We start from the raw sequence: 14,200 nt of genomic DNA on the forward strand, positions 1-14,200 counted from the left end.
AATTCTACATCTTCTTTGGCTATTCTACAATCTATTCACCTTTTCAGCACCAGTAGGGTACTTTCTGTGCAGCCGCACACACACACTCAGGCATGCCAAACAAGCATACACAAAAGTTTCAAGAGTGGGGGATGGAGTAAAATATGGAGACAAATTGAAGTGTGATTTATTTTCGCGGAACGGATGTACAGGACTGAGCGGCGGTCATATTTTGTACCGCTATGCGGTACATCTAGTTATGATATGTACAGTGCAGATATACTTTTCATAATTTGCATGTTTGCTCTCCCCATCATTGTACAGTATAAGCACAGTATGTATATGTATATATATATTTGTACTGTATGGTGTCCATGTTGCAGCTGTGTTTCTATAATAAAATCCAACACTCTTAAAAAGAAATGTGTTGAAAACAACACAACTTGCATTGTTTTTAACACATCTCTACGTCCAGATAGGGACAACACAGTTTGTATATTATAAATGTGTGCTATCTGAACCCACCTGAGCTTGGTTTTGTTTGAAGTTGGACATTTCCGCACCAGTTGTGTCATGGAAGAGAAAATGTAAGCCTGTCAGCCTGTCTTTGGACCAGTAGTGTCTCAACAGAGTACCGGTAAATGTAAAGACAGCCTGTCTTTGGACCAGTTGTGTCTCAGCAGAGGAAATGTAAAGACAGCCTATCTTTGTACTAGTTGTGTCTCAGCAGAGGAAATGTAAAGCTAGCCTATCTTTGTACCAGTTGTGTCTCAGCAGAGGAAATGTAAATTTAGCCTGTCTTTGGATCAGTTGTGTCTCAACAGAGTAAATGTAAAGACAGCCTGTCTTTGCATCAGTTGTGTCTCAGCAGAGGAAATGTACAGACAGCCTGTCTTTGCATCAGTTGTGTCTCAGCAGAGGAAATGTACAGACAGCCTGTCTTTGCATCAGTTGTGTCTCAGCAGAGGAAATGTACAGACAGCCTGTCTTTGCATCAGTTGTGTCTCAGCAGAGGAAATGTACAGACAGCCTGTCTTTGCATCAGTTGTGTCTCAGCAGAGTAAATGTAAAGACAGCCTGTCTTTGGATGACCTCCCCAGGTGTGACTGTAGGTGCTGCCTGCACTCTCTCCATGCTGAAGGAAACTCTCGAGGTGGCTGAACGGCGGCTGGGGCCAGAGAGGAGCAGAGTGACCCAGGCCTTAGTGACCACACTGCGGTGCCTGGCAAGCAAGCAGATCCGCAATATGGCTGTGAGTTTTTCTCATTTTCCCATGACACGAACATGGCCATGAGTCTTTCTGTGATGTCTGGTTTGGACATTTTCCCTCACCACCTCTAGCCTCATAAGAAGCGGACCTGAATCATCTCTTATGCCACTTTGTCTTGCAGCCCTTGCAAGATGTTCTCTGTGCTCTTTGCTTATATATATATATATATATATATATATATATATATGTTTATCTATGTCTATATCTAGTGATGTCCTGTATCCTGCATGTTGTGCACTGTCTATACTGTATTATATATTGCATATATATTTTAATATTATGTATAATATATACACTACCAGTCAAAAGTTTGGAGACACTTATACATTTCCATTCCACTCCATTTCCATTATAGACAGAATACCAGCTGAGATCATTTGCATTGTTTTTTTACTCAGGGCAGCAGTTTTCAGATTACATATATGTGTTTACATAATTGCAAAAGGGTTCTCCAATGTTTTCTCAATGAGCCTTTAAAAATGATATCAGATTAGTAAACAGAACGTGCCTTTGCAACATTGGATGAATGGTTACTGATCATGGGCAATGTAGATATTGCATTAAAGATCAGCCATTCCTTTCTACAACAGCTTTTTGCAACCCTTTCTCTTTTGTCTGTATATAGTGCACTACTAAGTCTACTAAGGGTTTAAGTATAATTATAAGTATAAGTATAAGTATATATACTCTTTTGATCCCGTGAGGGAAATTTGGTCTCTGCATTTATCCCAAACCGTGAATTAGTGAAACACACACAGCACACAGTATACACACAGTGAGGTAAAGCACACACTAATCCCGGCGCAGCGAGCTGCCTGCTTCAACGGCGGCGCTCGGGGAGCAGTGAGGGGTTAGGTGCCTTGCTCAAGGGCACTTCAGCCGTGCCTACTGGTCAGGGTTCGAACCGGCAACCCTCCGGTTACAAGTCCGAAGAGCTAACCAGCAGGCCACGGCTGCCCCGTCAATCTGCCAAGGATTGACAATCTGCCAAGCCAAAGAAAGTTGAAAAGTTGATGGGAAATTGTATTCGTATTCACAGACTATTGGCGGAAACATCCTAAGTGCCAACCCCAAATATGACCTGAATAGCATCCTGGCTGCAGCAGGGTGCACTCTCCAGGTCATCTCAAAAGGTATCTTCCTCGCTTCCTACTACTTTTACCACCATCATTGCTATTATTATTTCCTGTCATGTTTCATATCACATATTCTGTTATGTATAGATTATGTTTGATGTATTATGTGTCATTTATTTTCCTTTCTAGATGGGACAAGAGAGATCCCGCTGGATGAAAACTTCTTCGCTGGGTTTGGCAAGACAATCCTAAAGCCCAATGAGGTTCTTCAGTCTGTGCACATTCCCCTCACTGGACCTGTGAGTTCCTCAAATCAATTTCTGGTGCTTTTCATAGATTTGAGCCATAATCTCTCTCTCTGAATACACTATCTCTCTCTCTGTCTATGATCACACTGTCTTTCTCTCTCTCTGACCTGTCTCTCTCTCTCTCTCTCTCTCTCAATACACTATCTCTCTCTCTGAATACACTATCTCTCTCTCTGTCTATGATCACACTGTCTCTCTCTCTTTCTGACCTGTCTCTCTCTCTCTCTGAATACACTGTCTCTCTCTCTGTCTATGATCACACTGTCTCTCTTTCTCTCTCTGGCCTGTCTCTCTCTCTCTGACCTGTCTCTCTCTGAATACACTGTCTTTGTCTTGCAGTGGGAGTTTGTGTGTGCCTTCCGTCAGGCGCAGCGGAGAGAGTTTGCCTTCTCCATGGTGAACGCTGGCATGAAGGTGACCCTGAAGGAGGGCACTGATGGGGTGGAGTCCCTGCGGGTGTTCTTCGGAGGGGTGGGACCCACGCTGATCCAAGCCAGACACACCTGCAAAGAGCTCGTAGGACGGTAGGTGGAGTTTTTACAGGTGTTTTTACGGAGGGGTGGGACCCACGCTGGTAAAAGCCAGACGCGCCTGCACAGAGCTCACAGGACGTTAGGTGTGAGGCTCACTGGGCCAATCCCAAAGTGAGCCCTGAGGACTAAGGACTGAAGACTCACAGACTTAATTGGTCTCAGGTGCTAAGTGAGTGAGTGTGTGGGACCACATGGACTCAGATAGGTATAAATGGGATTGGGACAGTACTTCACAATGTTTAATAACTCCAGTATAGCCAGTATAACCAACCCATTTTAGCTTCACTGCTTCATGATGTACTTATCTTGTGCCGTTCTGGCCTTACTCTGGACCAAGCCCAGTTCAGGTCCGTCCTGCAGTTAGCTGCTGAGTGTTTGGGGTTGATGGCGTTATTTTGTTGTCCTCAGGCCCTGAACATAGGAGCTGCAGGTAGCTGCTGTTTGTTAGGTCCATCCTGCAGTTAGCTGCTGTTTGTTCATCCATTCTGCCGTTAGCTGCTGTTTGTTAGATCCATTCTGCAGTTAGCTGCTGTTTGTTAGATCCATTCTGCAGTTAGCTGCTGTTTGTTCGTCCATTCTGCAGTTAGCTGCTGTTTGTTTGTCCATTCTGCAGTTAGCTGCTGTTTGTTTGTGGGTTGATGGCATTTGTTTTCTTGTCCTCAGGCCCTGGAGAGAGGAGCAGCTGGAGGATGCCCTCATGCTTCTGCGGGAGGAGATCGATCTCTCCCAGGGAGCCCATGGAGGGCGGGAGGCGTACCGCGAGACCCTGGCGCTCAGCTTCTTCTTCAAGTTCTACATGCATGTCCTGCAGGAGCTCAGGGAGAAGGTATTAGTGTGCCTGACTGCCTGTCCAGTTTTTCAAGCCAAACATTTGTTTTATTGTTATCCAATGATGAAAATAAATTCATAAATGAATAATGTTAGTTAATGTTTCAATGATGAAAATGATCCAAACTCGACGATGAGTGTTGCATTTTAGGCTGTAATGTGCTGCAAATGGAGGGCAAACGGAATGAAAATAAACTTTATTTTGGCAGGATGTGTGCATCAGTGACATACCACTGGATCACCTCAGCGCTCTGAAGTCCTTCAGCAATGAAGCTCCACAGGGAAAGCACTCTTACCAGGTTTGGCATGGAGTCATTGTATATCAGTTTTCAGATGCTAGTTATGTCTGGTAGTATTGAGTTAGTTCTCATTTTGGATGCAGCTAGTTGCTGAGGCCCAGTCCTCCAAGGACCCAGTTGGACGGCCCAGAATGCACCAGGCTTCTTACCAGCAGGCTACGGGCGAAGCACAGTACTACGATGACATACCACCTGTCAGAGGAGAGCTTTTTGTTTCTATGGTGACCAGTACGAAAGCTCATGCCAAGATTCTGTAAGCTGATATTTTTTTATTTGTCATTAGAATGATGGCAGTTTTGGTTTTGAATAGTAGATGATAATCTACATGTTATATTTCACATTTTATTCATTTAGCTGACACTTTTTTGCAAAGAGACCTACAATGAGGGATAATATTCAAGCTACAGTGCAATATGATACCTTAGTGTAACCATACATACTGCATACAATATAAAACTGTTTTTGTAGCGGTCGTGCAGCGTTTAAGTAATAAAGGATGTGTTCAAGAGAGATGCTGGTTGACAGAAAGTAGTTCAAGTTTGGCGAGTTAACTACTGTTTTCCCTTCACAAATCAGTTCCATCGACGCCTCAGATGCTCTTGCTACTCCAGGGGTCGTGACCTTCATCTGCGCCGCCGATGTCCCTGGTCAGAACCGACGGCTGTGGTTCAACAACGTTGAAGAATTATTCGCTGAAGAAGAGGTATCCACGTAATTGTTGTCATTAGTTGTCTATACATTCTGTTGTGTCAGCACTTAGCCACACCACTGGGTGTCGGTGTAATGTTATGTAATATGGTTGACAGGGGGTGGGGAGAAGGAGAGGTATGAGTTCAGATGTGAAGTATTACTTGCTACCATGCTTGATTAAATGAGTTGAAGTTATCCGCCTGTGCCTTTGAATATAAAACTTTCACCACCCTTAAACACAGAATCAGAATCAGAATCAGCTTTATTGGCCAGGTTTGTGTACACAAACAAGGAATTTGACTCCAGTTAATCACAGGGATGATATTGACCTAATCCTGATTTGTATATTATAATACTATTCAGATACTGAGATAAACAGCATTCAGGGCCGTAGCATTTAAATACAAACATGCTGTTCACCGGTGCATGTGTGTTGTTGTGTAGTAGGTGATACAGTATGTGTTACAGCCCTGGCATGGTTGTCGTCGTGTAGGTGGTGTGTGTGGGTCAGATAATTGGTGCCGTGGTGGCCGAGACCCGCGAGCAGGCCAAGAGGGCAGCAGGAAGGGTCAGACTGACATATGAGGACCTGCTCCCTGTGTTCTTCACCATACAGGTAAAACACATCAGACAAGATTCAGACTGTATAGAAGTACAATGGTTTACAATGATTTACATGCTGTGCAAAGGGCAAAGTCTGTCAGCAAGCAAAGCGTGAACTCCAGCTATCAGGTGGCATGTGGGAGCATTGGGTTGACTCAGTGTTTCCCCCTGGTGTTAAATTAGTAAATGCATTTTGCCTAGTTATTGAATTAACCCAATACATGAAATGTCTGGTTTCCTCTAAATTAATTAATGATGTCTAGTCTTAGGGCTGAGCTACACCAGGCAAGTAACTGAAGCGTTCCGTTCGCGTTGCGTCTGCTGCAACAATTAGCTTCTACTATAATCAATAGAAGTAGCTACACCAGACGTGATAGCGGCGCATACGTTCAAAAAATAGACCATTCATTTAAAATGGATTTTACGCGTCGCGAACGGAACGCTTCAGTTACGCACCTGGTGTAGCTTCACTGTTAGACTAAATGAAAACTTGAATGGAAATCTCCATTGAGAATATATTTTTGTCGAGCACTAGTCTCAATCCATGTACCAAAAACAAGTTTAATATGACTGTATACAGTTACTGACGATTGTAACAACAGACAACATCTGTTGTTGTTTATAAAGGAGGCCATAGAGCATGAGTCTTTCTTCAACCCCAAGAGGAAACTGGAGAGAGGCGATGTGGACAAGGCCTTTGAGGAAGTGGACTGCATCTTAGAAGGTGACACCAGACACAGAGGAACACTTTAGATCTTTCTAGAGCTTTTTCTATCACAGTTTTATTTTCATCAGCGCTGTGAATAACTGTAGCGTAACTGTTGGTACTGTGGTGCTGTTATGTCTTTGAATGTGTCTGTGGTATGATGCTGATTATTTCTGTGAGTGTTGCTGTGTCTGTGGTCCTGTTTTGTTTGTGAGTGTTGCTGTGGTAACCGTCTACCGTGATTGCACAGGGGAGATGTACATGGGCGGGCAGGAGCACTTCTACCTGGAGACCCAGGGGGTGATTGCTGTGCCCCGCCCGGAGGCCGGCGAGATGGAGCTGTTTGTGGCCAGCCAGCATGCCGCGTATACTCAGGTGAATGATGCGTTCACCTCACCTCACCTCATGCCCCATCGCTTTTCACTAAACAAGCGCAAAACCCAGAGAACCATCTAGATGATTCATGACGTAAAACACTCCTCTTCAACAATGCCATCTATTGCTAGTTTTTATCTGATGATCAGACTTAAATAATTTTGTTTTATTTAAAACTGTAAGGAAAACTGAGAGCTATCCAACATGTGGATTCAGGCCTTGCATGAGGAGAGTAATAATGTAATATTATGCAGAAGCGGTGACCTGTCAACGTAATCTCCAACAGGAAGTGGTGGGCACCACCCTGGGTATTGATGCCAATAAAATCACCTGTCATGTGAAGAGGCTTGGAGGAGGTTTTGGGGGGAAAGTCATGAAGATCGCCTCCCTATCAGCCATCGCAGCTACGGCTGCACACAAGTAAGAGTTCACACCTCAGTGCCCCCCACAAACACACACACACACACACACTCACATTCATGGTTGCTTATATTTTGGGTCTTGTATTGTATGCTTTGTGTTCATGCAGGACTGGCCGTGCAGTTAGATGTGTTTTAGATCGGAGTGATGACATGCTGATTACCAGTGGAAGACATCCGTTCCTGGGGAAGTATAAGGTGTGATCCAGTGGCCTTCTGGGATACGTCAGGATTTTGTTTTTGTCCTCCAGCAACATGGCATAGGGAACCGATTGATACTGATGTTTTTCATTAGGTTGGCTTTATGAAAGATGGGACAGTTCTGGCAGTGGACATGACATACTACAGTAACGGTGGATGTACACTGGACGAGTCCTCATTTGTAAGTTCATTAAATGAAGATAAAGAACCAAACAAAAGCAAGGTGAAGCAAACAAACAAAAATCAGACTATGATATGTCCTGTATTTTGTATCTATCATTGCTTCACCTCATTGTGCTCATTGTGTGCTTCACCTCACTGTGTGTTCACTGTGTGCTCTGTGTGTTTCACTAATTCATGGATGGGATAAATGCAGAGACCAAATTCCTTGTATACGCAAGTATACTTGGCCTAGAAACATGATTTACATTTACATGGCTTCATACTTTCTGTAGCATGTGTGCATGTGTATGTCAGTCCATCTGTGAACATTAATGCATCTGCCCCACCGTGCGTCCAGATCATGGAGAAAGCTCTCCTTCACATGGACAACGGCTACCGGATCCCCCACATGCGTGGGCGCGGCCTGGTGTGTAGGACCTACCTGCCCTCCTACACGGCCTTCCGCGGCTTTGGGGGGCCGCAGGGCCTGACCATGATCGAGAGCGTCCTGCAGGAAGTGGCCACACACTGTGGTCAGCCCGCTGAGAGGGTGAGGAACGACAACACGGCTCAGAAATGATTCAAGCCGCCATTTTGTTTTTTTGTTCATCAGATCAAAGAGATTTTGGGTGATTTTGGGAGATTTTGGGTGTCTTTCCATTAAAATTACTTTATTTCTGAATTACTTGAATTTCTATGTTTTAACCCATTTGTGCTGGATGCTGCACGATGCAACATTCTATCTCCCGCCGGTTGCTGCAGAGTGCAACATTGAATTTCCCGCTGGTTGCTGCGTAGCGCAGCATGCTTTTTATTTCATGTTTCTAGGTGTAAAGAGGCTTAGATATTAAGGTTTTGGTAGACGTTGACAATTCTTAGTATTTTTTCAGAAAACCCTCAGGAAATAAGGTTATTTAGTCTAGAATGCCATAGGATTCTATAGGGTTTTTAGCAGGCATTTCAGGAGTAAATGGGTTAATGTGCCTGTACAATACTTGGGATTGCCCTTGTGTATGAAACTTAAAATTTGTACTGTGCTGCACAAATGTACTTGCCAACTTTGAACATTGGATATTATGCAATTAATTACCTTAAAGGTACTGTGATGAAATATGTAATCCCTCCCAGTCTTCTGTGGGGAGAGAGAGAGAGAGAGGGAGAGAGAGACTCTTGTGCTGTGTGGCTTCACACTGATGTGATTTACTAAAAGAACAAGAATGTCCAGAAATAAACAGCTCCTAATGTCCAGAAATAAGTGGCCCCTAATGTCCAGGAATAATTGGCTTCTGATATCCAGGTGCGGCAGCTGAACATGTACAGAGATGAGGAGTCCCTCACCCACCACGGGCAGCTCTTCTGCCCCAGCACCATGCTCCGCTGCTGGGAGGAGTGTCTGGACAAGGCCCAGTACCACACCCGGAGGCAGGCCATCCAGCTCTTTAACGCCCACAACTACTGGAGGAAGAGAGGAATCTGTGCTGTGCCCCTCAAATTCGGCATCGGCTTCTCCAAGGGCTTCTACAACCAGGTGATGAATGTGGGAGTAAGACTACAGGGTTGTGTCGACATTTCCTTTGATGTGTTACATTTACAGTAATTCCTCTAGCAGACGCTTTCATCCAAATTAGGAATAGCATTCAAAACATGTTCCCATTTTGTTTGATGTGTTACTACTACTGATACACCTGTTAGACTGCATCACAGAGTGCTCAATTCCGGATGAATTGTTTATCTATGCATTGGTTGTCTCTGATGTGTTTCGCCTCAGGGCGCGGCCCTGGTGAACATCTACAAAGACGGCTCTGTGCTGGTGTCTCACGGAGGGACGGAAATGGGGCAGGGCATCAACACCAAAGCCATTCAGGTCTGGAACACACGTAGACGATACGAGTCCAAACATCAAACGCCTCTATTGATCCGAGTCTTAAGAACACACGCTGTCCTGTTGCTAAAATACTTGCTAAGTACTAAAAACTGAAAATGACATTAGCCACCATCTATTTCATGATTGTTCTTGCAGATTGCAAGCCGCATCTTGAAGGTGCCCATGTCACTGGTCCACATAAAGGAGACGTGTACGGGCAATGTGCCCAACGCTGCCCCCTCAGCCGCCTCCTTTGGCACCGACGCAGTGGGCATGGCTGTAAAGGTGCTCCGCTACACCCATACCACTATCAGACAATATTTATATTTTATAATAATTTATATTTATATTTCATTCTCATGCCTGTCATAGGATACTGTCACGATAACAACATAGCTTCCATGCTCAGTGTTGTTTCTCTAGTGTGTGTTTGTGTGGAGAGTGTTATTCCTGGAGCATGTGTGTGTTTCTGTGGAGAGTGTTATTCCTGGAGCATGTGTATGTTTCTGCGGAGAGTGTTATTCCTGTAGCAGAGTGTTTTTGGTTAGAGTGCTAGAACTGAATGCTCCTGTCTACATGCTGTTACAGGATGCTTGTGAGACATTAATGAATCGCCTGGAGCCAGTGATGCAAAAACATCCAAACTACTCTTGGCCTCAACTGGTATAAATTCACCCTCACAGATAAATGAGAATTATGACAATTTGTTTCTATTAAAGACAACAACATCAATTGTTTTGTCTTTAACAGATTGTTGAAGCATACTGCCAGAAGATTAGTCTCTCTGCCACTGGCTTCTTCATGTAAGTGTATTTATTATAAACAGGGGATGACACAAAACTGTTTACAACAATTCATTACAGTAGTTGACTGATAAAAAGTGCATTCTTCATAAATGTACAACACACATTCATAGATATGTCTACAGAAAATACGGAAAAATATTACAAATATAACATGCATAATTATGCAGAAATTTTACATCTGCAGAGAATGTTTTTAGGCCTCTGTTCAATAAAGTTGATAAAACTGTTTATTGAAATACAAATCCCATGATGCCCTGGTTGTGTGCAGGGGTGCCCACACTAATGTGGACTGGGAGAAGGGTGAGGGGAACGCCTACTACTACTTCACCTTTGGGGCCTGCTGCTCCGAGGTGGAGATCGACTGCCTTACAGGAGACCATAAAGTATGAAGCTGTGTGTGTGTGTGTGTGTGTGTGTGTGTGTGTGTGTGTGTGTGTGTGTGTGTGTGTGTGTGTGTGTGTGTTGTAACTCTTACCCCTTATGTGTTTCATTAAGACCATGATTTGTTTATATTGTAGAACATCAGGACTGATATAGTAATGGATGTTGGACAGAGCCTGAACCCAGCTCTAGATATCGGACAGGTAAGTAGATGGATGTTGTGTGATGAATGAAATGTATTAGAAGAAATATAAATCTGAATAAAGAACAACGTCAGTTTCTTCCTGATAGGTATTGGCATTGTGAAAATGTTTATTTCCACCAAATACTACACTATAGTCCTGCAGAGAAACAGTACATGATGCCAAAGTGTATGTAGCCATGTGTGTGTATGATGAGTTGATCCCTGAAGGCTCTCAGCAGTGTGGTGGTTGTTTTACGTGTCCTGAGCAGACCGAGGGAGGCTTTGTGCAGGGCGTCGGCCTCTACACCATCGAGGAGCTGCAGTTCTCCCCGGAGGGGGTTCTGATGACCCGCGGGCCGTCGCAGTACAAAGTCCCGGCACTGTCTGATGTCCCCACGCAGCTCAACGTCCACCTGCTTCCCGACTCTCACAACCCCCATGCCATCTACTCATCCAAGGCAAGGAAACACACACACACACACACACACACACACACACACACTCACACAATCCTGATTACTGCCACACCATCTACTCATCTAAGGCAAGACAACACACACACACACACACACACACACACACACACACACACACACACACACATACACACATACACACACACAATCCTGATTACTGCCACACCATCTACTCATCTAAGGCAAGGCAACACACACACACACACACACACACACACACACACACACACACACAAACACAAACACACATACACACACACAATCCTGATTACTGCCACACCATCTACTCATCTAAGGCAAGGCAACACACACACACACACACACACACACACACACACACACACACACACACACACACACACAAACACACACACACACATACACACACACAATCCTGATTACTGCCACACCATCTACTCATCCAAGGCAAGGAAACACACACACACACACACACACACACACACACACAATCCTGATTACTGCCACACCATCTACTCATCCAAGGCAAGGCAACACACACACACACACACACACACCAATCCTGATTACACAACTACCATCTAAGGCACAACACATACACACACACACACAACACATACACACAACCACGATTACATACCACACCATCTACTCATCCAAGGCAAGACACACACTACTCATCCAAGATGAGATCGCACACACCATCTGATGATCATCCAAGGGTCAACACACACACACACACACACACACACACACACACACACACACACACACACACACACACACACACACACACACACACACGATGACCCCCACACCATTTACTCATCCAAGGCACACACATACTCTCCTCAGAACCCCCACTCTATCTGATCTCACTTTTTACAACATCGAGGTTGACTGTTTTATCGTTCTAACTGGTCTGGTCCAATTTTGTTGGTTTATGTCCTTAGTAAAATGTATGATTGAGGAAAAAGTGGGACCCAGGTTGATATAAACTGGAGTTCGAGGCGCTATAAATAAAGACTGATTGATTTTTACATCCATGTTGTCTCGGAAGTTCTCCTTTCACACTAGTGTTGTCCCTGCACTGTGTCTGGTGTCTGCAGGGGATTGGTGAGCCACCCGTGTTCTTTGGCTGCACCCTCTTCTTTGCCATAAAGGAGGCGATCGCGGCTGCCCGTAGAGAGCGAGGCCTGAGTGACCGCTTCCCACTGAGCTCCCCCGCCAGCGCAGAGAAGATACGCATGGCCTGTGAGGACCATTTCACCAAGATGGTACGGACAGTTACTTTCTTTTGGGCTTTTGTCTTTTATGTATATTACAGGAGATAGAGACAGGAAGTGAATGGCAGAGGGAGATGGAGTGAGGTCTGGAAATGACCGCAGGTCGAAATCAATCCTTGGTTGTCGTGGGCACGTAGACCCATTAGTCTTTCAGATAATAGATGTGTTGGATTTGACAATATTTTAACCCTTAAATGGTCGGATTCCTTTCAGGCTCCCTCTGCACAGAAAGGACCCCGCAGACCGTGGAAAATCAATGTCTGAGCCCATGAGGACCCCAGAAGTAACTCACTTACTACTGAAAGAAAAGAAGAGGGTTTCAGTCATGTAGTTAATAGGTTCAGTGGCTTCTCTGTGGTGCATCTGCCACAGCTAAGACAGCCTGGCATGCCTTGCATGACATTTGGTAACACTTTACTACCTACCGGTCTGGAGCCAGAGCCATGCTTCTGAGCCAATACACCAAAATGTTGTGCTGCATGTTTGCCAACCTCATCAGCTAAGGCATTGCTTTCTGTGTGGTTGTCATTCCCAGCAGAGTGGCCAACAAAATGGCTATTTGTTTGAGAAGCACCACTGCCTTACCCATAATGAGAGATTGGTTTACCTTCAGCAGTTTTTTAAAACCTCTCTGTTCCCACAAAGGCCCAAAATCATGACCTACACCAAAAGCATACCTGGAGTCTGTACGTTGTTAAAGAAATAAATGTCACACACGAGTCAAAGCCACCACCTTAGCACCCTGTGCAGAGAAAATGTCGAGGGACCCCACCTCCCAAACCACATTTAGGAGCTGGACAATGGCATAACCACAGTGCAATTCAGTATCAGAAACTTTAAAACAAGGGCCAGCCACATAGAAGTCCACAGCACCTTCAATAGGACTGGAACACATATCTGATTTTCTGTTTCTAGCTTGTAGCAGACACGTCGTTTCCCACTGAGTCCCTGCATTCTCTCCCTCTCTCTCCCTCTCATTGGCCATTTCTGGGGTTCTTCAGATGATCGCGACTAGTGCTGACATACAAACATTCCATATTTAGCAGAAATCTTCATCTTTGTACGCATTCCATTTCATGTGACTAACAAGTTGTTCTCTTCCACTGTGATGCAAAAACATTTCTGAGACTATGTGCTGTCCTGATTCTTGAATTCTTTAGCTATGAAAGATCTCATTTAAATGTCTCACTTCAACTAAGAATTGTATACAACTTCATACAACGATCTTGGAATGACCAATACTTAACTGTTCTTTTGGTTGGGGGTATGGGGATCATGTGGATTTGATTTGCCATGTCCATGGGTGGTGTCCAGTCTGATACACACAAACACCAAGCATTCTGATTTATATTCTGGGTGATTCGTCTAATAAACGTTTGAAACAGTTCTGAGTTGGTATGTGTTATTGCTTCCCAGGCTTGCTCCTACATCCTCTCCTCCAGAAATAGTATAGTTTAAGCCTAAAATAAATATCAGAAAAAGGGAACTAATTTCCCTTTTCAAGCGCCCTCTTCACAGAAAGGACCCTGCAGACCATGGAAAATCCATGTCTGGGCCCTATGAGGACCCCAGAAGTAACTCACTTATTACTGAAGGAAAAGAAAAGAAGAAAAAAAAAAACAAGAAAATGTGTTATTATTAAATATAATGCACTGTTACATAATGCACTGTTGTTACATAATGCACTGTTGTTACATAATGCACTGTTGTTACATAATGCGGTGTAACAGGGTTTTAATGCTCTTTAGCCTCATCTCTGATTATACATTAAACTC

At 44.2% G+C, this 14,200-nt stretch overlaps 1 protein-coding gene across 2 annotated transcripts in view; it reads left to right on the forward strand.

Annotated features, from left to right (window-relative positions):
* Window positions 1–13,776, forward strand: part of aox5 (aldehyde oxidase 5) — a 24,988-nt gene extending 11,212 nt beyond the window's left edge. For both annotated transcript variants that reach the window (XM_048234887.1, XM_048234886.1), the window contains exons 13-37: window positions 1,080–1,231; window positions 2,289–2,382; window positions 2,515–2,624; window positions 2,973–3,157; window positions 3,830–3,992; window positions 4,204–4,293; window positions 4,377–4,546; window positions 4,870–4,996; window positions 5,477–5,599; window positions 6,214–6,310; window positions 6,543–6,667; window positions 6,954–7,087; window positions 7,197–7,284; window positions 7,382–7,468; window positions 7,808–7,999; window positions 8,747–8,977; window positions 9,218–9,313; window positions 9,470–9,598; window positions 9,902–9,976; window positions 10,064–10,116; window positions 10,388–10,502; window positions 10,638–10,703; window positions 10,954–11,142; window positions 12,249–12,416; window positions 12,639–13,776. In XM_048234887.1, coding sequence (XP_048090844.1) covers window positions 1,080–1,231; window positions 2,289–2,382; window positions 2,515–2,624; window positions 2,973–3,157; window positions 3,830–3,992; window positions 4,204–4,293; window positions 4,377–4,546; window positions 4,870–4,996; window positions 5,477–5,599; window positions 6,214–6,310; window positions 6,543–6,667; window positions 6,954–7,087; window positions 7,197–7,284; window positions 7,382–7,468; window positions 7,808–7,999; window positions 8,747–8,977; window positions 9,218–9,313; window positions 9,470–9,598; window positions 9,902–9,976; window positions 10,064–10,116; window positions 10,388–10,502; window positions 10,638–10,703; window positions 10,954–11,142; window positions 12,249–12,416; window positions 12,639–12,689 — 3,110 coding nt within the window. In that variant the 3' untranslated portion in view covers window positions 12,690–13,776. The remainder of the gene's footprint in view (window positions 1–1,079; window positions 1,232–2,288; window positions 2,383–2,514; window positions 2,625–2,972; window positions 3,158–3,829; window positions 3,993–4,203; window positions 4,294–4,376; window positions 4,547–4,869; window positions 4,997–5,476; window positions 5,600–6,213; window positions 6,311–6,542; window positions 6,668–6,953; window positions 7,088–7,196; window positions 7,285–7,381; window positions 7,469–7,807; window positions 8,000–8,746; window positions 8,978–9,217; window positions 9,314–9,469; window positions 9,599–9,901; window positions 9,977–10,063; window positions 10,117–10,387; window positions 10,503–10,637; window positions 10,704–10,953; window positions 11,143–12,248; window positions 12,417–12,638) is intronic.
* Window positions 13,777–14,200: the final 424 nt, after the last annotated feature.

This window comes from Alosa alosa, chromosome 23, assembly GCF_017589495.1.
Source record: "Alosa alosa isolate M-15738 ecotype Scorff River chromosome 23, AALO_Geno_1.1, whole genome shotgun sequence".
In the NCBI taxonomy this organism is placed as follows: domain Eukaryota; kingdom Metazoa; phylum Chordata; class Actinopteri; order Clupeiformes; family Clupeidae; genus Alosa; species Alosa alosa.